At 37.7% G+C, this 24,199-nt stretch overlaps 1 protein-coding gene across 2 annotated transcripts; it reads right to left on the bottom strand.

Annotated features, from left to right (window-relative positions):
* Positions 1 to 3,143: 3,143 nt before the first annotated feature.
* LOC116260406 (SNF1-related protein kinase regulatory subunit beta-1) lies at positions 3,144 to 21,242 on the bottom strand. 2 transcript variants are annotated; one of them, XM_031638732.2, is made up of 4 exons: positions 20,795 to 21,242; positions 4,526 to 4,716; positions 4,223 to 4,385; positions 3,144 to 3,550 (listed from the first exon to the last, which is right to left on the bottom strand). In XM_031638732.2, exons 1-4 carry the CDS (start codon positions 20,990 to 20,992, stop codon positions 3,236 to 3,238), a joined length of 867 nt encoding a protein of 288 aa, XP_031494592.1. In that variant the 5' UTR covers positions 20,993 to 21,242; the 3' UTR covers positions 3,144 to 3,235. The 2 variants fall into 2 exon arrangements, with proteins under 2 accessions (XP_031494592.1, XP_031494593.1); XM_031638733.2 differs by having other exon boundaries at positions 4,526 to 4,707; positions 20,795 to 21,240.
* Between the last annotated feature and the right edge of the window lie 2,957 nt (positions 21,243 to 24,199).

Below are 24,199 nucleotides of genomic sequence, written 5' to 3'. Positions count from 1 at the left end.
ATGTAAAGAAAAGCATTAATAAAAAAAAATCAAAAAAGCAAAACTTGTTCCTCAAGAATAGCAACTGCTGGATTGTGCTTTCCCAAGATCCCCTCCACTTTAACTTTTTCACTCCCACCATTTTGTTCACTCCTCTTTAACTACCCATAATCTTTGGAACTACACACACACTCTCACGTTCTCCATGTTCTCCACGGCAGGAGTAGACCAACACCCACTTTCTTCAAAGCTAAACCCTTGATTTTAAAGAAAACAGAGTGAAATATATATATATATATATATTCAATTTCAATCTTTTAAATCAATCAATATAAATGTAACAACATATGTATACATAATCGAAAGAGAGGAATCCACTCAAGTTTTGGTCGCGTCATACTGCCGGTGGCCTTGCTGGTTGTTGTAGACGGCTTCTGCATTTCTGCCAAACCTAAAATGGAAAAAGGAATGGAAATATAAACTGATGGTTTGGGAAGATCAATGGAACACGAACTGGTGAAGAAGAGAACGAAAGGTGAGATAAAATGGAAGAAAAATGAAAGACCGTGTTGAGAAGGGCTTATAGGCAATTTTACAAAAAAAAAAAAAAATTGAATCCATGCCATTATTTTTTGAGTATTCCAAAAATGTTTTTAAAATGAAAGAAGTTTTTATCCCACCTCTTTTTATTGTAACCTAATTGTTGAATGAGAGTTTTTAACCCTTCTTTTGCAAACTTTATATTTTATTCTTTTACTAACTTCCAAGATAGTCTTCTTTTGTTGGAAATTTCATTTTGGCCTACCCTGATGTTTTGTAAAATGTTGACATGGGGTATCAACTATCTTTTATGAACTCGTAAACATAGTTTCTCTTAATATTAAAACATAAACATTCTTAAATAAATGATTATCCTCAATTTGACGAAACCTTAAGATGAACAACTTATAAAGAACCCATTTAACCTCGAATGTTAATAATCAAAAATTAAGGATTACCACTAGAAATTTATAATTTGGCCTATTTATGTTTATTTTGTTTAAACCGTATGCATATGACTGGTTGTCATGAATATCACGTTGTGGAACATGCTGCATAAAAATATATGTGCATTAGCATGGTCATACATGTTGGGTCTGGATCTTGCTTGTATTAAAATATGCTTATATAAGCATGTGACATTATAATCGATGTGCATGGATTTGTTTCAACATCTGAACCGTTATAGTGAATGAATTTTGCTATGTGTGCAGCATGTTGACAAAATGTTATCTTTGTCATTTTGTGTATTGTTAGTAAGTTGCTTATTATACTGGGATTTGCTGACCTATATTGTTAAAGAAAAGACGAGCAAATTGATATCTTAAGGTAATTAATGAATGTTCATACTGATTAATGCAAAATTTGACACAACCATGCATGGTTTAAACCTCTTGCAGAGTAGAGTTGTATGATCTCTCATGGTATGAGGAAGGTCCAAGGGGTTGCCCCTCCAGTTGGTATTGTGTTGCAGCGAACCTCCCCATATTTTGGGCACGACCATCATGGGGTGTCACATTCCCTCGCCCACGAGATTTGAGGAACAGTACTCCAAGTGGTCCTTTTTATGGGGTGGGTTCAATGGAAGAAGACAACATCAAATATGTGAAGTTAGAATTAGCATGTATTCTGGATAGTTGTTCCTTGGACATTGCAATGAATTGTTGTGTGAAAATACCAGTGACTGCTGAAACACCACACGTGTAAATTGACAAGATAAATTTAATTGTGGATGCAAGCATGCCAACAGATAACAAGAATTGCATAAATCCGCATGTAGACCTACAGATGTCTTGTATGATGTCCATTGATATTTATTCTTTATTATGGTTATGTGCAAGAGTTGACGAATATTGATGTAACCGGCTAGTTGTTGTGGCTACATTTTCTATTGTTATGTGCATCATTTGATTTGAGCTATGCTTACGTTTCTTAAGTGGATTGCAAATTTGTCGATTATAAGCTAGTAAATCTAAGGTAGTCACCATGCTGTTAACTTTAAAGTTCTTACCCCAATATCTTTTCAGGTGATCGCGAACAGAGGCGAGTAGTGATGATGTACATGCTGTGCTGCTATGGTAGTCTGATGATGCCAAAGACGATCTCAAAGTTTTCGGAGTTGGATGTCGGAAACTCTTTAGTTCAATGTTTTTTTTTCTTCTTTTTTTCCTATGTGGGGTGGAACTTATTAGCTTGGTTCAGTTTATTTTGTTATGGTGTGGTGATCTGGTGGATCTGGAAAATTTGAAATTCAGAAGTTCACAAGGGCCAAGGATTGAAGATCAGGACCCTGCCATGGGTGAATTATATGTAAATCGAACTGGGGAGGAAGGTGTAGATATCTCATCAACACCTGGCTTAATATAGGCCAGATCCTTGGCCTTCTTTTAATGCTATAAACTGGTTGGTGTCCATGTTCAGTGTGTGCATCCCTAATCGTTTCAAATTTGGTGCAAGAACGACTGGCAGAGGTAAATCCGTTCAAGTCATCAACATTGAAACATTACGTGGCATTCCTATCAATTGACTGACAGAACTGCTGAATCGGAGGAAAAGAAGTACAACATAATGAAATCCCTTATCAATAGCGAACCCAGAACTTCGACTTCTGCGCCCACTAAAAAACGAATCCCTCCGAATCTCTCGTTCGTTCAACCCTTTTAACGCCGTCGACTTTTCAGTGCGGTATCAAATGAATGAAGCTTCAATAACCCAAGAAATAAGAGAACTGAAAGAACACATTATAAGTTCAAGTTTTCTTGATGACCTAATGTTCATGATCAAAGACACAAAAAAAAAAAAAAGATTATTCAACAATTCACCTTTTTCATTTTCTTTAATTTAGTATTTTGCATTTTCGCAAAATTTTGAGTCCTTGATTTTTTTAGTTAAAAAATGACTCACAAGATTCAGTCGATTCTGTAAATCTTTCTCAAAAATATTCTTTTGGAAAGCGCTTGCCGCAGTTCAACTCAAAAACCCACTTCAAGGATATGGATCCGATGATCTATACAAAGCTTTGATCAACATAACCTTTATACATTAAGTAAAATTAAATAAATCATGATCAAGAGGCGAATAATGAATGAAGAACAACAGAACCATGAATGAGAAACCCAGAAAAGGACGAGAGAAACGAGAAAGTCTGGTCTATTTAACAGACATGCCATTTGAGTGAACAGAAATGGGGACACGATATATGTACACTGTTAGTCTTTCACCTTCTTAATGGCTTATACAGAACGACAGTGACATACTTCTCCTGGAACCTGTGGGTTAAACCGAGTGCCACAAGTGACTCGGATCCCCAACCTTTCTCTATGAAGAGATGGTTCAGAACCACGTGATGAGGTCTCAGAGGCAACTCAGGAGCGTCCTCCATTCCAAGAACTGTGAGATGAACGTGAGGTGGAACCAGAGGCGGCTCTTTTGCAAAATCTTCCATGACTGGGGAAGGCTGGTCATAGCTTGAATCCGGTGAACGCGGAGGCTCAAACTCTTCTGTGTTTCCCACACAGTCTGGGACATAGTCCTTTAGACAAAACAAATGATTAAGCAAGCGAGATTAAAGTAGAATATAAAGTTGATATACAACTAGCAGAGAGAGAGAGAGAGATTGTTTTCTAGTGAAAATCACCAATTTTGGCAGGTAGCTAAAAGGTTAGAACCAGTATTTTCTTCACCCATGAAATAATTCCATATCAAGATTCTGGACAAGGACCTTGGCCCACAGATGCTACCTTTTCAGCTTCTTTCTGAGTAAACATCATTTTCAAATACTCTAATTGTTATGGTACAAGGAATACATCTTTTGGGCATTTTCCACTTTTCAAAAGGGACGACAGTTACAATGTGCCACTAGAGGAGTCAGAAAAGACCAAAGCGTTACAGTGGAGGCATCTATACTATCAACAGCTTAGGAGAACAACCACTAAAAAGGACATTTAACTACATTCTCTTTCCCATATCACTTCCCCATACAATATCACACTAATAAATGGAAACACCTAATCTAGTCTTATAGTGGAGCAACCATTCCAAAAATTTCAAGGAATATGGTCTTCTTTTCTGAAGAAACTGTGAGAGAAGAATTGGTTTCATATAGAAATTTAATTTCTTGACCAGATGGCTTCATGCTTGGAACTTCAACATCAGATGTTAGCCCATCAAAAAATGTGCATGTGAGAGCGAGAAAGAACATTACCTGCACATCAAGAAGATTATTAACATGGCCCGTCTCATCTGATATGCAGGGCAGATCAGGTATATATCTCCATTCACCATCTACAATAAATTTGTAGTGATAAATACCAGATGGGAGAACCAACAGGAGAACATGATCCTTTCCTGACCTCATTAATGTCTTCCTGCAAAATGACCACATATAATTGATCATAGTTGTTTGCTTAATCTTTGCAATGTAACCAGAATTGGATAAGATTTGGAAAACATAGAAGGAATTAATTAGTAATCTGGTGCTTGCGCCAACTACAAGAAATCTATTTACCTTGACGTCCAGTTGTCCCATGAACCTTCAACAGCAACATCATTGCCACCAAAGCTCCAGGTGATTAGAACTGGGATTCCCGGCTCTTGAGGAATGTCCATGGATTCATAGGCGTGATTTGCCCCAGGCTCATTGGACATGCAATGGAGTTCTGAAGGTCTGTCCAGTGGAGGTACAGGCACCTGAAAAGTCTATGTTCTGCTTAACCGATCATCCTAGTCGTATTTTACATGAATCCAAACAATTAAAATGCAATACAGCAATCCTGGAAGTACTTAGAAATACAAGAACCAAATTTAAACTACATCTGATCTGGCTGACCCATATTTCATTTCTCTACATTGACTGGTTCACATCAAGAAGGCTTAGGAATGGAAGATTCTTTCGAGATTGCTAAGTAAAGACTACATTGTTAAAAGCACTAGCTGAAGGCTAAGTGGTGAGTTGAGCAAACGGCCTAGGAGGGACTAGACGCATTAAATTATAAACAGAAAAAAATTAATTAGTAAGATGCGATGTTAATTTTAAAAAATTATAACAAAACTTTCTCAATGAAAAATCTATGGTTCTCAGCTTATTACAATGAAACAATTAAAAGTGCACAATAACCAACACATTAAGCATTTCATAACAATGAAAAGTTGGAAAGAGAAAATTTGGTAAAACTTGTTGAAAGGACTTTTAAGTAAATAGTAGAAGTCATGGGTTAATATTTATTAATGTGGGAGGTCTTCTTTAACATTTATATTTTGTCTTGTTGACTGGCCTTTTAATTTTGGTTGCTGCCTCCTAATCCCTTTTTAACATGGGATTAGGGTTAATGAGAACAAGACTCTTTTCTCACAATCTCTCTTCTTGTAACATGGTATCAGAGCACCCTAAACCGGGGTCCGGGACTTTCTGATGCTGACAACAGTCTAGGTCTTCCTCTTCTTCTTTCTCCTCCTCCTTTTCTTCTGTATCTCTGTCTCCTCTTCCCTTTTAATCTTACTGACCTCCAAGGCATGTGGAATTGTTGTTGGTCGTTGTTAGAGGGATCCAATCATCGCTGATCCTCATGCCACCATGATCAGATGTCCAAGTTTATTAGTTGTTACTGAGGAGCACAGATTATTGTGGATAACATCAAGGCAGAACATAAGGTGGGTAGATTTGACGTCTCTGTTTTCAAGCAAGCGTGTGGGAGCTATGTGAATCAGGCCTGCCGTGTGGAGCTGTATGGACACCTATACCTGTCAAGTAAGTAAAGGTGGTAGTTTGATTTGATTTGCTCACTATCGTTAAAGAGGTCAGATTCTGTGATGTTGCTAGGCAGTAAATATTGACGTCAGTTGGTTCTGCCTATCTTGGTTGTTGTTAAGTATAACTCAATGATTTGTATGATGCTCCTCTTGTGTTTGATGTCTATCAACTTGGTATTTTTCTGTCTAGAAGTTTGTGCTGTTGACATTTGAGAATAAGTAGTAGATCTGAACGTAATCATCATACCTATATTTAAGATCAGTTCCGAACTGATCATTTAGTATTTCTTGGTGCATCTGTTGGTGATTTAATGTTGGTTTGGGACCAAAGTCTATTAGATATCTGTTCTGTAATCAGATTTGAATATCTGCATTATTATTTTATGGCTGCTCTTGTTGGTGATTTGGAGTTGGTGATTGATGACAGATTTCGTTCGGTATTTCATTCAAATCTGTTGTCAACACGTGGGTTGTCTGGTTGTTGGACTTATGCAAAGCACTGCACATATTTCCTCCACACTGCTGGTTGATATGTATTATTGGGCAGCGTTCTTCAAATGTTGGTGGAATCTAGGCAGAAGATATGCATACTGTTAAAATATAAATCCTTCACCAGCACGTTGAAGAGGAGTCTCTTAGGATTCCACCTCCTTGTAGAATGTGTTAAAATATTTAATGTCCTTGTAACATGTGAAGAGTCTCATAGGATTCTATGTTATAGTTAATATCCTTGTTATATGGGAAGTCTCCTAGGATTCTATGTTGTAGTTAATATCCTTGTAATATGTGAAGTCTCTTAGGTTTCTATGATGTAATTAATGTCCTTGGAGCTTGTGAAATCTCCTAGGATTCTACGATTGGAGACTCTTAGAATTCTGAAAATGAGATTATAAATAGAGGCCGTGCAAACCATTTTGGCTACGGCTTCTTCTCCTCAGTTTCTTCTTGTTTTCATTCACTCTCTCTCTCTCTCTCTCTCTCTCTCTCTCTCTATCTTCCTGCTTGAGTGCTGTTTTCGGGTTACAGATATTGGTGCTACATTTCTATCATGGTATCAGAGCGCCAGGTTACGTTATCTCTACCAAACGAAATGCCCAAACAGGTCTGATCTGGTTAGAACTCTTTTCTCATCTTGTCTCTATCCTGAATTTACTTTTCTCTTGCGCAATTCTTGTTCCTTTTTTCTTCTTGCTTACCAAGGACACATCTTGTTATATCGTGTCTTCTTTCCCTCTCATCTTCTACCTATATACCATTCTTTTCTGCTGTCATGGAAAACCTTTCGCATTCTGGCATGTCCTCAAGTTTTCTTCCTCACCTTATTACCGAAAAACTCAACCATGAGAATTATCTGATCTGGAAAAGGCAAATCATGCCTTTCATAAGAAGTCAAGGACTCTTTGGACATCTCGATGGTTCAACAAAGGCTCCACCAATATCCGTCTTACAGGAAATAAAAAATGAGGCAGGAGAAGTTATTGCTGTTCATGAAGACAACAATCCTGAACATGCTATGTGGATGAGACGTGATCAAAGTCTGGTTGCGTATATTTTGTCCACTTTATCTCAACAAGTGTTACTTTCAGTTTCTGATGATTGTACTGCAGAAGAATTATGGGAAACCCTTGCTGATACCTTTTCCCAAATATCAGAAGCTCGAATTATGTACTTAAAGAAAGAATTTCAGAATTTGAGCAAAGGTTCAACGTCTATCATGGATTATTTGGGGCGTATTAAGGCCGTCGCAGACCAACTTGCTGCCTCAGGGAATAACATTTCTGATAAGGAAAAGGTGCAGCAAACCTTGAATGGACTTGGGCATGATTATCATGCTTTTATTACAGCTCTTGAGGTCCTTCCTGTTCTGCCTTCCTTCAACGAACTACAAGGTAAACTTCTCCAACATGAAATGAATATGAAAAGAGTCATTGAAAGGACTGATCAAGGGAACTCCCAAAATGTGTTGGCTATGAATGTAAAGTTTGGTAAGAGCCATGGGAACTCCAACCATGGTGGTCGTGGCATTCTACCAACACCACATAACCAAGGTATGTCTCCTTTGGATACTTCAAGAAAAATACCAATTTGTTTTCAGTGCAACAAGAAAGGACACATGAAGGCACAATGTTGGTTTAATCCTCAAAATAAAAACAAAGGAGTAAGACATGATTATAAACAAGGAGGACAAAGTTCTAAATCCACCGCTGAAGATATGCAACAGCTATTGATGGCCGCATTCTCAAAGATGACTATAAAGCAAAATGAGCAGGGAGAATGGTTCTTGGATTCAGGTGCAGCTACCCATGTGACAGGAAATGCAGGTAAATTGACTAACTTATCCCCTCATTACGGTAGAAGTTGCATTATAACAGGTGATGGAAAATCTCATCCTATTACACATATTGGAAATGCACATATTCCATTGTCATCCTCGTCTCTATCACTGTCTAATGTTGTTCTTGCTCCCAATATCAAAAAGAACATCATATCCATTTCTAAACTCATTGATGATACAAGCTCTTCTGTTGAATTCACACCTTCTTCTGTCTATGTCAAGGACCTCCAAACGAAGAAAATGTTCGCTAGAGGGGAGCGTCAAGGGAATATGTACGTCCTCAAGGAATGTCTACCCAAGGATTCATCCACTTTTGATATAGGATTGAAGACATTTTCTCTTTCTCATAATGCGTCATCAGTGCCAAGTTCTTGCCATTTTCAATCAAAAGTAAGGGGCCCTAACCAATTTTTGGAGTCTGATTTGTGGCATAGTCGGCTAGGACACTGTGGTCGACATTTCATTGAAAAACTTGTCACAGATAGTCTCATTCCAAGATCAAGTTTACCTCTTACTTCAAGTGTCAAAAAATGTTCAAGTTGTGGACTTTGTAAGAGTCATGTTTTACCTTTCCATAATATAAATCAAAGGGCTTCCAAACCTTTTGAAACTATTTTTTCTGATGTATGGGGGCCAGCCCCTATTGATTCCATGTCTGGGTCAAGATATTATGTCTTATTCATTGACTCTTACTCACGTTTCACCTGGATTTACTTCATGAAACACAAATCAGAAGTACCTCACATATTTCGAAACTTCTATGCCATGATTCAAACTAAATTTTCATCCAATGTGGTGCATTTTCAATGTGATGGAGGGGGAGAATATTCCTCGCTTGATTTTATTGAATTTCTACGTGAAAAAGGGATAACTAGACAAATTTCCTGCCCTTACACACCACAACAAAATGGTGTAGTTGAGCGGAAACATCGACATATAGTTGAAAGCGCCATGAGCATGATGCATGATACTAATGTGCCCATTTCCTTGTGGACTGAAGCCTTCCATACTGCTGTATACATAATAAATTGTTTGCCTATGACACTCTTGATGTCTAAATCGCCATATTTTACACTCTTAGGCAAACAACCTGATTACAAGAACTTGAAGGTTTTTGGTTGTGTATGCTATGTTCACGTTGATGCTGCGTTGAGGAACAAGTTTCAAGACAAAGCTATTCAATGTAGATTCGTTGGATATGCTGATGAATATAAAGGTTTTCGATGCTATGATCCAACAACTAAACGTATCAAAACTTCAAGAAATGTCATTTTTGATGAACATAGTTTTGATAATACAAATGAAATGCCTATGACCATTGAATCTTATGATCCCTGGACCAGTACACAGTTATTCAATGCAGATCCTGTTATAGAAAATGATGTGCCTCAAAGTGAAGATTCAGAGAGAGCAATACAACCGTCGGATATGGCTCAAAGTGAAAATCAAGAAGATCCAACACAGTCATTAAGTCATCACGAAAACAATAATGAACAGAGCAACGATGCACATCGGTATTCGGGTCTTATCTACAGTCGACGACTAAGGGACAGAGATGCTCACAGTGAAGAAGACAACATGCCCCACCTTAGAAGATCCCAACGCATTCGTCATCCCATTCACAGGTGGGTTAGCTATGATTCTTTATCACTTGATTTTCAGTTATTCATGGCAAAAGTTGGCAAGGAGGAAGAACCTACTTCATTTGATGAAGCATCAAAATCACATCATTGGAGAAAGGCTATGAAAGAAGAAATGGATGCCTTGCATGAATGTGGAACATGGGAGATCGTTCCGAGGCCACACGAAAAGAACGTAGTGGGCTCCAAATGGGTATACAAAATTAAATACAAACCTGACGGCAGCATAGAAAGACACAAAGCAAGGTTAGTAGCAAAAGGGTTTACACAACAATATGGAGAAGATTATGATGAGACATTCAGCCCTGTGATCAAAATGGGAACAATTCGCGTGATTATATCATTGGCAGTTGAATATGGATGGAGACTACATCAAATGGACGTGAAGAATGCTTTTCTTCATGGTGATTTAAGGGAGGAAGTATATATGGAACAACCTCCAGGATACACGAAAGGAGACTCTCATGCATGGGTTTGCAAACTAAGAAAATCTATTTATGGACTTAAACAGGCCTCACGTTCGTGGTTTGACAGTTTCTCTTGCAAGATTCAAGAATGTGGTTTTCGGAGATGTCCTCTAGATCACTCTCTTTTCATTTATCGAAAGGAAAACATATTTACTTTACTTCTTATATATGTTGATGATATTGTTATCACAGGCAATTCAGAAAAACACATAGAAGAAGCTAAAGTTTTGATGATGCAAAACTTCAAAATGAAAGAGCTTGGTGATTTACGATTCTTTCTTGGAGTGGAGATTGATAGGCACAATAATCGCCTCACATTGACACAACAGAAATACACGTTGGATTTGTTGAAAAAGTCAGGTATGTCTGATTGTAAGCCTGTTGGAACTCCTAGTGTTCTAAATCAAAGACTAAGTGCTCAAGATGGGGAGTTATATGAAGATCCTACGCAATATCGAAGTATTGTTGGGGCACTTCAATATCTTACATTTACTAGACCAGATATTATATATGCTGTGAATCAAGTATCCCAATTTATGCATGCACCTAGAGATACTCACATGGATGCTGTCAAAAGAATATTAAGATATCTTAAAGGGACAGCAGGAGATGGCTTAGTTTATGGTAAGAGTGAAAATATAACTACTGGACATCAACTTATGACATTCACAGATGCAGATTGGGCTGGAGATCCCGATCAAAGAAAGTCCATTTCTGGTTTTTGTATTTTCATTGGACGTAATCTTGTGTCTTGGAGTTGTCGAAAGCAAAAGGCAGTAGCAAGATCCAGCACTGAAGCTGAATACAGATGCATGGCTGCAGGTACTGCTGAAGTTACATGGGTTAGACATTTGCTAGAAGACATTGGAGAAAAGATTAAAACATCAATGTTAATGTGCGATAATCAAAGCGCTATTAACATTGCCTTTAATCCCGTACAACATGGTCGAACAAAGCACATTGAGATTGATCAACACTTTGTTAGACAAAAGGTGGAAGACAAGGAAATTCAGCCTATTTATGTTCGTACAGATGAACAAGTTGCAGACTTATTTACAAAAGGATTAACAAAGGAACGATTCTGGTTTCTAAAAGGCAAGTTGTACATGGTGCAAAACCATGCACAACTTGAGGGAGGGTGTTAAAATATAAATCCTTCACCAGCACGTTGAAGAGGAGTCTCTTAGGATTCCACCTCCTTGTAGAATGTGTTAAAATATTTAATGTCCTTGTAACATGTGAAGAGTCTCATAGGATTCTATGTTATAGTTAATATCCTTGTTATATGGGAAGTCTCCTAGGATTCTATGTTGTAGTTAATATCCTTGTAATATGTGAAGTCTCTTAGGTTTCTATGATGTAATTAATGTCCTTGGAGCTTGTGAAATCTCCTAGGATTCTACGATTGGAGACTCTTAGAATTCTGAAAATGAGATTATAAATAGAGGCCGTGCAAACCATTTTGGCTACGGCTTCTTCTCCTCAGTTTCTTCTTGTTTTCATTCACTCTCTCTCTCTCTCTCTCTCTCTCTCTCTCTCTATCTTCCTGCTTGAGTGCTGTTTTCGGGTTACAGATATTGGTGCTACATTTCTATCACATACTGGAGGGGATAGTAAACTGGCCTAGTAGCAGATTATAAACCCTTTTTTTAATCCTTTCTTACATGGGTCAACCATCAAATTAGATGGCACCAACTATGAAATGTGGTCCTGCACCTTTGTGATGTTGATGGTAGGACATTGAAAAGATCATATCATTGAATGAAGAGGAGCCAGAGGAAAAGGTGTGAAAGTATGCCACGTACAAAGAGTAGCATTGTTATGGCCTGAAGCATGAACAACATCAAACCTCATATTGCAAGTGACTTAGGATGCTATACTATTGTCAAACATAAGTGAGAGTTTTAGCAAGACATGTAATCACAGGATAAGAATGTGAGCAGAATTTTGCAGGTAAAGAAGGAGATCTGTCAACTCCAACAGATAATTTTCTTCAGTCAAATCTACTTATGAAAGACCGAATGTCGTTCGATCTCCATGCAAAACATATTATAAAACACACCAGGAGCAGACTATGGTAGCCAAATTCCTATTTGGGCCATCTCCTGAATATGTTGTGGGTAAGGTTCAGATGTTCATAGGCGCTGAAATCTCTAATCTTGCCGATGCATATAATTGGATTAGTTGTCTAGCCGTCTTCCTTTCTTTGGCATCTAGTGGTGCTCCCACTTCAGCATGGTGACAACTAGGCCTGGGCATCGGGCCAGCCCGATGTCCAAAACCTGAGCCTGGGCCCGGGCCTAATGACCGAAACCCAAGTTCGGACCCAGCCCCACCCGGCCCGGTTACAATAAAAAAATATTTTTTAAAATATAAAATAATTTTTTTAACATAAAATACATTTTTAACAATAAATATATATTATTAATAAAAAAATATAATATTTAAAATTTATCGGGCTGGCCTGGGCTCGAGCCCGATCGGGCCGGGTACCAGGTACTCGTTGGGTACCCGGGCCTGATCGGGCAGGTACCAGGTACCCGTTGGGTACCTGGCCCGATTTCCACCTCTAGTGACAACAAAGCGGATGAGGACAACTCACCTATGTGGTAGAGATCGCGACAGAGGCACTGGTGGTTGTAGGAAGCTACAATGCACGTATTGTGGCCTATGTAACATGGGTGTGGGCCTGTGGGGTGCACGTGCTGGTGCGAGTGCAGATACAGGTGCGAATGCAACAATTTCCCAAAAAAAAAAAAATTTAAGTGTGCATGCAGCAAGGATGCATATAAATGTGCATGTATGTGGGCATATAAATCATTTGTCAAATAATGATTTAACTATTTAGTAGCCTTATTTATCTAATATTTACATATAAACTTTTTGTAATAGAGATTATTTAGTTATGTGCAGAATTAAAATGGTTAGTTTTAACCTCTATCACACGGATACGTGGGTTTAGCCCACATACCCGTATCCGATACGCGGACACGCGTATCTGGATACGGGACATGGGTGGGACATGCCAAAACAATAAACTATTAATTTAATGTTTTTTTTGTCATTTTATCATTTCTTTGTGATGCATCTAATTATTTTCTTGAACAATCCTTTCAAATACTCAGCACTTTTGTAAGAGTGAACTATTAATTTAATGTTTTTTTTTTCATTTTATTATTTTTTAGAATATAAAATTTGTCGTTTCCGCGTATCCAAAATTGCCGTGTCCATACCCGTATTGCCGTATCCGTACCTATATCGTACCTGCACCCATGTGACATAGGTTTTAACCCTTCAACTGACCAAACAGGATGTGCTATATCGGAGAAGCACCAGCATCAATATGGGTGCAGCAACCCTTTAGAAGCACCCATGTGTCATAAATTGTGGCAAGCAGAATCACCTTGAAAATAGGTGTTGGGATAAGCATGGTCATCCTGCTTCTTCTATTACACCTACGGCTCCTCCCAGTAAGACAGTGGCAAAAGCTACATCTCCCACTATAGATGTTGTTTCTACTACTTCTATAGATTCTTTCAATGTCAATGTTAGTAGTGTTGAGTATGAGCGGCTTCTAGTCCAGGAGTCTGCATCTACATCTGCATCCACTGTAGTTATAGATATAGCATATTCTACAGGCTAAGACACATGGATACGGCAAACTGGGTCACATACCGGTGTCGACACTCTGACACGCGGATCCTGACACTTGGACACAACAGGATATGTTTTGGATTGGGTCTAGGTCAGACCCGATCCCAACCATTTTCATAACCCTGACATAAGTTTCCACCCTCGATTTCTTTTTATGCTTTCACGGTCGACCTTTACCCTCGACGACTTGTAACCGGCGACAGCAGAGTTCTGCAATGGCGGGCGACGGCGACGAGGTCCGGCGATCGACGGCGACATCCGGTGGTGTCTGGCGGCAGCCGGCGACAGACAGGTAAGTGTTTTTTTTTTCTTTTTGATATTAGAAGTTAGGGTTTCATGCTTCATTTGGGTTTTTTTCGTTTGAGTTTTTCTTGCCGATTTGGGGATGTTTTCGTTTGAAGATTGGACGGTTAATCCTTCGATCTTGATCCTATTCTTCAATGCTATGTGCAATATTTTTTTTTTTTTTTGATATGGGGATTTTACTGATTTGGAGATTTTGCCGATTTGGGGATTTTGCCTTAGTGTTTGAGACTTTCTTATGACTTATGAGTTCTGAGATTGGTGATGAACAATGTTTTGTTTGAGACTTTCTTTCTTATGACTTATGAGATTGTAAGAGTGAATTATTAATTTAATGTTTTTTTTATTTTATTATCATTTTTAATTATTTAGAATATAATATTCGTTATGTCCACGAATCCTAAAATTTTGAAAATTTCCGTGTCCGCGTACCCATACCGTTCCCGTACCCGTGTGACATAGTCTACAGGCAATATGACCAATGTTATCCATATCGCACAATACGGGCCCGTATCATGCAATACGTATCGTATAGGTTTAAAAAACCTATAAGATACGTCTATGATATACAATACGCTTGTGCATCGTAGGCCTATCGGTTGTATCATGCGATACGGGGGCTCTATCATAAGATACGCCCGATAAACCTCGTATCGTATGATACATGGATAAAATGATTTTTTGTGGTTTTTTTACAAAAGAACCACTCTCTCCCTCTTTCTAAACATGTCTAAAAGTTGTGAGAGGAAATGTTTTACTAGTTTTTCTACAAAAATCGCCATGTTTGTGATAAATTGTCGATTTAGAGGAGAACTCGCTTGTGGATAAGAAGGACCCATGGCCCGTGGGGATGATGGGACCTTGATTGATGATAATCATAATATATTATTTGTTGTAAACTTGTAATATAATCTAAAACACTTTATTAAACCTTAAATTTGTGATGGATGTTTATTATGTTATTGTGAATTTCTTATTTTTCATTTCTAAATGTGTTGTTAATATATTATGGCTTATGAACGATGTGATGAGTTTTTCTTTTATATAGAACACGTTTTTTTCAATTTTTTTTATTTTTCCCGATTTTAACTATCTTTTCTCTATTTTTTCTAATTTTTTTAAATTTTTTATGAATTAAAAAATAATAATTTACGATACGTTACGATATAATGTATAGGTCAGCCCGACCGATACATGTTACGATACGCCTTTTACAACATTGAGTATGACTAGGAGTCAAGGTAGTTGTGGATTTGTTGTTTTGGGAGCTTCTAGACACCTTTATAGAGAATCTCTCAGTTGTTTTTACATTATACCTTATTCCTCTTTAGAGCATGTTCCACTTGCTCTAGAAGAATATCACCAACTATAGGACAGAGAGATGTTCACTTGTCCCCTACTTTGTGTATTCAGAAGGTGTTGCACACCCCGAGTTTTCCAAAAACCTTCTATCTACAAGCCAACTCACAAGAGAATTGAATCGTTGTGTTATTCCTGACCTGGTTCTTGTGTTTTTCAGGATTTACTGACCAAGAAGAAGATTGGTAGACATTGCGAAGAAGGGGGCATTTACTATCTCATTATAACAATTGGAGTAGCAGCTTCCTCTGATAGAGCATGGATCAAACAGTTGCTGAGATGAGATGGATAAAAAGTGTAATTAGCAGTTTGGGAGTTCAGGTGAAGTTACTTATGGAGATGAAGTGTGATAACAAGGCAGCCCTCTATCTTGCCAATAATCATGTGTTTCATGAGAGAACCAAGCATATAAAAGTTGATCGTCATTACATTCATCACATGGTTCAAGCATGAATTAGATCGATTATTCATGTGTCCTCAAACGAGGAAGTAGTTGACGTGGTTGCCAAGCCACTTCCTATTGTTGACTTTACAAGATGCTACAACAAGCTAAGCATGGTTGACATTTATGCTCTCACTTAAGGGGGAGTGTTGAGAATTAATATTAGTGAAAGATTTTTTAGTAAACAGTTAGAAGTCATGGGTTAATATTTATTAATGTGGGAGGTCATATTTAATATTCATATTTTGTCTTGTGGATTGGTCTTGTAATTTTGGTTGTTGCCCCCTAAAACCCTTTTTAACATGAGATTAGGGTAAATGAGAACAAGACTTTTCTCTCTCCATCTCTCCTGTTGTAACAAAACTAAAAGTTTAAAACTTAAGATCTAATCACACACAGCATAAGGAAAGCAAGTTTAAAATTTAAAACCGCAGTTTTGTAATGTTTTAGGGCATGAAAAATCTTCTAATTTTCTAAACAACAACTAGTAAATCACTAGTTCTAATTTTAAAAACTTCAAAAACTAATCTAAAGCATAATTACTAACTTAATTTTTTAAATGAGCAAAGGGAAAATACATGTCAACATCATCACAGGTTCCTCTTCTATAATAATTCCAATAGATATGAAAAACTAAAAAGAAACACACACACATATATATATATATATATATATGAATATTTATTAACATTTTTTTAAGAAAAACAACAGAAAACTCAAATTTTCATATTATCATTTTGTACTTTTTAATATTTTGAACTCCCAAAATTCTTGCCGAGCAAAACAAATTTCCTGAATAATAAGCAAGAAAAACCTCATCAATTAAAGCCAAGAAGGAAATATATGACAACGGTATACATATGCAAAGCAGTCAAAAACCTAAGAAAACTTGCAGATACTCAAGCTATAATAGTATATGAACTATGATTACAACTATAATAATGAATAGACACATATAAGCATATAATTTCTGGTCTATGTCACGTGGGTGCAGGTACATGAGCAGACATGGGTGTGTAGCAAGTTATAAAAGCTTGGCTAACCGCGGCCACGTAAACATGGCAATATATATATATATATATATATATATATATATATTACTAAAGAAAAAGATAGCAAAGTAACCATGTCCACCAGCAACACTTGTGTCAACCCGAGTGCAGAACCCATTTTATGTCCATGTGACATACAATCTGATGAAAATCATACGTAACATTAAAAAGAATGAGAAAAAAAGAGGAAAAATTGCATAAAAACAAAAGAAGAAAAGGAAGAGGAGGACGAGGAAAAAGAACTGCCTAGTTTGTTGAAGGAAAAAAAAAGGCTGTTGAATGCCTAAGCAAGCCACTGTCATAGATATGACGAGATTTTCAAAAAAATTGCAATATTTATGAGATAAACAAGTAAAGAGAAAATATCTGGAAAATCTTGCAAGATTTTGAAAATATCGACAAAAATGAATATCATGAGATTTTTTTTGTGATTTTTTCGTTTTTTGGTGGTTTTTTTCACTTTTTCTTTATTATTAGTTTCAGATTTATTTTATTGTTTCTAATTTTTAGGATTTGTTATTTTTTTAAAACTTGCGAAATTTTTCCCAAAATTTTCCAAGAGAAACAACTTCACCAAAAACTACCTAAGAAAAACCTTGCTTATATTTTCCTGAGATTGATATTTGTGACAATTGATCCTAGGGATACTTCCAAATGATGAGACACCTAGGAACAACCAGATTTTCGACGATCACAGTGCAGTGGCCTACAGGCCTAGCCACTCAGTCTTCAAAATCAAGGATTAATCTCAGTATGGGAAGCGTGATGAAATCTAAGGTGTAAGTGGTGATCCCACCATCCCACTATTTTGAATTCAGATTTTAACTAACATATATGGACTCTTGCTCCATAAGATAGTAGGTTTCATGGGGATTGGAGTATATGTTGGTAGGTCAAATAAACTTGTAGGTATGATATGAGTCTCAAATTGACATAAGAACCATCCAGTCATCGCCCACTAACTCACAATGACAAGTTAGAACTTAACTAAAATTAAATCTCCAGCATTCGAGTTAAAGTTCATAGATCATCCAGCTTGTGAGGAAAGTATTTTGAATTATAACCCACTATAGGAAACTTGATGTATGCTGTAATAAGATTGACAATAACAGAAAAAAACAGTAACATCTAAAGAGAAAAACAAATAGTTTTACAAAACAATGAAGAGACAGTGTAAGACCAAGAAACTTAAAGAGATATAGCAAATTAATGCATATACATACAAGACCCCACGCAATCACAACAAACCAAAATTTCATAAGAAACTCAAGTCTTTGGCCCAAATCTCTCCAGCAAGTCCATGAAGATATACAAATTGGTTATCAGCACAAGCATGCAGTTTTCCAAATAACAGCACCCCTGTTCTACAAAAATACATGAAAAAAAGTCCATGTACACATGTAGTGCAAGGAACAAGAATACACCTGACTTTTGTCCCTAAAAGTCTGAATATACTAAATGCAGTAGATCCCATTGATGCCTGCCATAACATCATCCCTCGGCATCATATACTCCAGCTAGATCAAACAAATGGATTTGAACAAGAACTTAATCTTGTTAAGCTTTAGGAGAAATTAAGGACTACCTTTACATGAAAAAATAAAATGTAATTTTAGAAGGATAAAAAGGTAAAAGGGCATACAAAAGAATTAATTTGTATTAGTGTTAGAGAGCAGCAGCTGAGGGTTTGTCTCCTGACCTGAAGTTCCAAATGATCCAACTGCAGTGATGACCTTAGACCCAAACTAGCAGCTCAAGGGAATAGAACCCAGTTCAGGAAAGGATGAACTGTACTAGCAGTCGTGTTATTCTAGATACCACATTTTGTTTTGGGGTTTGCACTTTCTTGGCTTGGTCCAACTTTCTCGTACTGATTCGTCAGTAGTCTTCACCTTCATCTTAAGCATATGAATGATGAGACTAGTTATAGGACTGCTATCTCCTACCTAGTGTGGGCCGTCAGATTCCTATTTGATTGCTCATTATCAAAGAGGATGCACAAGTTCTTGCTTGAAGGTGGTTGTGCCGCTTCTGGTTGATGTGCTCAGATCGGCATGTTTTTGCCGCATTCCTGTTTGCTATCTTGATCTTTGAGTCCTAAATGACTGTTACCCTAACGAGCAATTTCAATCAAGTTACCTGCACATAAGCTCGTGGACTAGAAGAATAATGCATAACTTGATTCCTTACCTATGTTATCAAAGTCCCCAGGTGCAAATGCCTCTAGGCAACTGTTAGACTGTTTATGACTGTATGTACTACATACAGTCATAAACACAGTCATAAACATACAGTCATAACACTGTTAGTAACTTGTATATATAATATATTAATAATTTGATTACTAAGTTATATATATGACCATTAATAAACTTAATACCATATATATAACACATCATATTCCCATATATAACTTAATATGTAGGTTAAGAGGGTGGAAAAAAACTATTATATATATTAAGTTATTAACTATTAAGTTAAATAATACGACCAATAGTGATATAGTCATATAACAACAATCTATAACAGTCCATAGTATATAATTTATATTATACTTGTATATTTCAGACAAAATGTAAATTTTGTAGCATTGAAGATTCAAAAAACTTAAAATCAATACAATAAGTTCAAAACTTCAAGTGTTCACTATTGAGTCATTGACATAATATAAACCTAATTAAAGATAACTTCAATTCATAAAACATATTCAAAAGAAGTCTAATAATCTGAACAATATAGAATAGAAGGCATCACAGAAGCAGCCAACTGAAGAGAAGAATCTCAGCAAAGCAGAAGACTGAGCGTGAATGGGCGTTCGGTTTGCTGGAGAATCCATGCTTAAATACCACTTGCACATTCAACAAAGATTGTTTCTTCGGCTTCCACAACTTAAAACTAAGCACCAGTCTCCAGCATTCTTTAAGAATTTAAGAAGTGCCTCTTCGACTTCCAATGCCTAGGTTGGTTCTAGGCGCACCACCACCTTGCATCTTAAGTACTTGGACTTAGGCAATGCAGGAGGAGTAACGCCTAGGCGCCACCTAGGTGCATGCCAACGTGACACCTAACAACGTAGGTCCTTGGATCAAATGGTAATGGAAAGATATAATTAATGAAACAAAGGGCAGACAGGTGCACAGATGTGCCAAATGAATCAAATGGCTCAGCATGTGAACCATTTGTAGGACACGAAATAGAAAATAGGTGGCATACCATAATTTTAGGATGACGTTAACTTCTCGGAGTTCAAGAAGGACAAAACGGGAGCTGCTACGAGCACATGGAACAAAGCAATAGATCTCCACAACCTAGACTGGTTTTCAAACAGTACAAAATCACAATTAAGCCTTATTCTTACACAATAAAATTTTAATGTAGCTCAAGATCCAGAACAATCGCCACACGTGGACCATCACCACGGAAATTCTTCCTAATGCTTTAACAAAATATTAGATGGCTACAAAATAACGCGCCTAATAAACCCAATAGCAGAAGAAATATCAGATAATCTCTTCATTCCACTGAATCGGACTTATTCGCCACTTGTGGGATTCATAATTTCCGTTCGTAGAAAAATCTACACATCAAGCTCCATCCACAAGAAATCCACTGAAAAAGAAGCTAGACAACACTAGAAAGAAAGTGATCCGGGAACAGAGAAATGACAAACAGATAATCACAGAGGCTATCTTGAAGACGGAAAAGAATGAAAGAGAGACGAAACAGAAACAAAGAAGAGGAGAAGCCATCAAAGAGAGAGAATAGATACACGTTACCGGCGGAGCGAAGAGCATCGGAGATCGCGACCTTCTGGGGCTCTGCGGCGGAGATAGCGGCCTGGCAATCCGACCGGGTACAGGCGGGAACCCCGCTGGAAGACCATCCGGAAGGTTCTCCCCGGCGCCGTCCGGTCTCGCGCCGCGCTCTTGAGCGGCATTCTCGCCCCCTCCCTCGGTGACGTTCGCGTTTCCCATGCTTCTCTTCCTTGCTTCCGCTCCGCTGGCTAATTCCACTACGAGAGGCAAGAAAGCATAGGAATCTCTACGAGCACGACGGCAGATCCGGCGGAACAAGGCGGTTTTCCGGCTAACGTTTTCCGACAGCAAGCCGGTTGTGCAGAGAAGGACGTGCGGGGAGAGAGAGAGAGAGAGAGAGGGCGATGGAGAGAGGAGGAGGTTTTCAGAAATTCGGAGAGCCGAGTCGCCGCTAGTATGCTTTGCCTTTCTTTTTCTTTTTTTTCTCCTCTCCGTACTGAACACGAAATTATAGAATTGTACAGAGATGAAAGGGTAATGACGACCCTGTCTTCAAAGTTCGATCTTTACGATTCTACCCTTGTTTCGATGGATAATGACTTTTCTTTTTCCGCATTCCTTTTTCACACGTTCCCAGCTGGGAATGGTCAAGATCCGGATTCTGGTATTTTGGATCTGGTGGTTTAGACGGCTTTGGAAGCATGTGTGGGGTCCAGTTGAGGCGGGGATTCTCGGATGCCGTTTGTTGGTCGATCCGGATCCAATTTGTGTTCTGAATTTTGCAGGGTAACCTTACCCCCAAACGGAAAGAATAAGGCTGATACGGACTCAACGGAAGGTTTGCTCCAACCCTAACCGAAAGTAAGTTGAAGGATTCCAAAAAAATCCAATATCAAGCTACGATATAGATCTGTTGGGTCCATCCCAAGAATTCCTTTACTTGCCTCATATCTGAATCCTGACTTGGACTTTCGGTTTGGATTTTTAATGTAAACGAGCACATGGCGAATATTCTAACTTGGATTTAGAAGACTCTTATGGATCCGATTCCTGACTCCGCGTGAACTTAAAACGAGCAAATGAAATGGAGGAAGAGTGTCTTTGAGCTCTTCAAATTCATTCCCCCTTCCTAGATCATTATCTCCAAAATGAGTTTCGGACTTGTCGTACGCCATTCCCAAACACATCATAAAAATTGTAATGAAAATTGACCTACGGCAAAGATAATACGTTTTCCAAGGTCTCTCAAGCATAGTGCACATGAGAGATTAATTGCTCCGAATAGTGAAGTTCATTATCTGAAGAGATTAGTCTTGCAAGAATCAAGGTATTTGCGCATATATATATATAACTCAAAAAATACGTATAAAAATGCCGAAAAGAACAATACCTCGATCCTAGCTATGGCCGAAGATATGGTCCTAAGTAAACCTTTTAATCAAATGTCTTGCATGCAATCCCAATCCCCTAGATTCTCTCACATACGTATCAAAAATCTAAAAGAAGAAACACAATAAGTTCAAATAATCTTCTCCCTTAAATTAAATTTAGTTAATCACATGCATGTAACACGCGCCGAGGCATCCATTCATTTCATGCATGGTTGCCTCAATCACCAAGAGATATTAAGGGCGTGCAACCGGCCAACATCTTCAAATATTTTAAATAGCCTATCCTCTAAATTTCATCATAATTGCATCCAACCAAGAAGCATGGCCATGGGATGTTGTTGGACTGTCAGAACCGCCTACCATTCCCCAATGACTGCTCAAAAAAAAATACCCAATAGATATCTATGTTCATTCGAGATGTGGGCTCGAAGCAAAGCCTCTTGGTTAATGGGCCGTTTGACGTTGGAACACTCTGTGGTTGTTCCTCGGATCTGTCGCACAAAAATTATGGTAGATTCATAGAACACTAGAACTATGTGTCCATAAATGTACCCCGATATTTGGAACTGACCGCTTACAAAGTATTTCATTTGCCAAATGACTCCTAAAGGAATAGATAATTGACTCCATGCCCCAAAAACCTAAAAATCAAAGTTATTATACCAGGCTCAGGGTAGCAACTTAGACCACCTTCTACGTAATCAAGATTGGAGGCGATATTTAATGATTGCCTGTAGAGGCAAATGGATTGACAAGGAACACCTATTTATGTACAAGGAAAAGAGCCAAGGTGAGATTGTTGGGCGTAGATAAGCTGCCAGTGGATGGAGATTTGGTGTGCCCATTTGAGAAGACATACTTCTTGAGTGATTGGTAAGCATTTTTTCCATGGTTGTCCACTAGCTGCTTAACTAGCTTGCATAAGATGTTTGGGTAGAGTTTAATAGCCAATGTGTCTACTACACATGCCCTAATGGGATTTTTTATATAATCTCTTGTCTTGTGCATCTTCTTTTGTCAATTATTAGGTGTATTGGTAAGAGTTATTAAAAAACTCTTACCAATTTTTTGAATATCTTTTCATCCCCAAAGGTGTGGATGGCACTCTAGATTGTTGTGCAACTCTTCAACATTTTGTAGTAATATCTGTGATATGTTATGAGGGAGTGTTTCTTTGACCTCTGTATCATATGAAAAAAGCGGTCCAAAACAACACTTTCCTTCCGAAGCTGAATCTCCAACAAATGCATGGCCCACATTTTACATAATTTGTCCAATTTCCTTCTTGTATTGAAGTCATGTCTTGTTCTTATCTGTTGCAACATATTTCAGTCAACCATGGACCATGGTAACACCAACTTCTACGTTGCCATTAATGGCTAAGCTTCTTAGTTCTATTACAACAGCTCTCCTTATTGCTATTGATGAGAAAAATTTACTGCCAAGCAATGTATTCTCTTTTTCCTTTTATCTTACTATAGTTAATGTTATACCACCTTGGATTTATATCATTTGTATCTTTTCATATTCTAAGCATCAATGACCTATCTGAACATGAGGTTGATGAAAATATTGTTATGTTTATGTGTCAAGATTATATTTTTGCTTCTGATAACATGCAGAAAAAGTAACCCTTTTCGAAAGAGTATGTTTATCTTTTGGGGTTTCAGCAGTGAACCATTATGTAAATATTTTCCTATGATTTTAATTGCACTTTATGTTGACGTTTGCATATACATGTCCACACTTATCCATTTTTTATCTGTTTTCGTGTTATGTTTTAGACGCTGCATTTGCTTCATTTAGTATGTATAATTTGAAAATCTTTTCCCTCTATCATGTCACAATTAGGAGGCATATTGCAATGCTCGAGCAAATAGCTATTGGCTAGCTGCCATGCCGCATTTTCTTCCTAAAGTAGCTTAACATATTGTTCACTATAATTGGATTGTGCCGTGCTAAAGCACATGTAGTGAATTTTTCTACATTATCGAGAGATGTTGAAATTGCATACTAGCCTTTGTATCATGCCAAT

This window comes from Nymphaea colorata, chromosome 9 (genome assembly GCF_008831285.2).
Source record: "Nymphaea colorata isolate Beijing-Zhang1983 chromosome 9, ASM883128v2, whole genome shotgun sequence".
Lineage (NCBI taxonomy): Eukaryota > Viridiplantae > Streptophyta > Magnoliopsida > Nymphaeales > Nymphaeaceae > Nymphaea > Nymphaea colorata.
Note: the sequence above shows the minus strand (reverse complement) of the source record. Positions and strands in the feature narration are given on the sequence as shown.

Excerpts from the sequence above, each read along its gene's own strand:
- LOC116260406 (XM_031638732.2), bottom strand. The coding sequence starts at position 20,992 with ATGGGAAACGCGAACGTCACCGAGGGAGGGGGCGAGAATGCCGCTCAA. Across the intron at positions 4,386-4,525 it reads TGGGACAACTGGACGTCAAG|GAAGACATTAATGAGGTCAG; the intron begins GTAAATAGATTT and ends GTCATTTTGCAG. Across the intron at positions 3,551-4,222 it reads ATAATCTTCTTGATGTGCAG|GACTATGTCCCAGACTGTGT; the intron begins GTAATGTTCTTT and ends TTTTGTCTAAAG.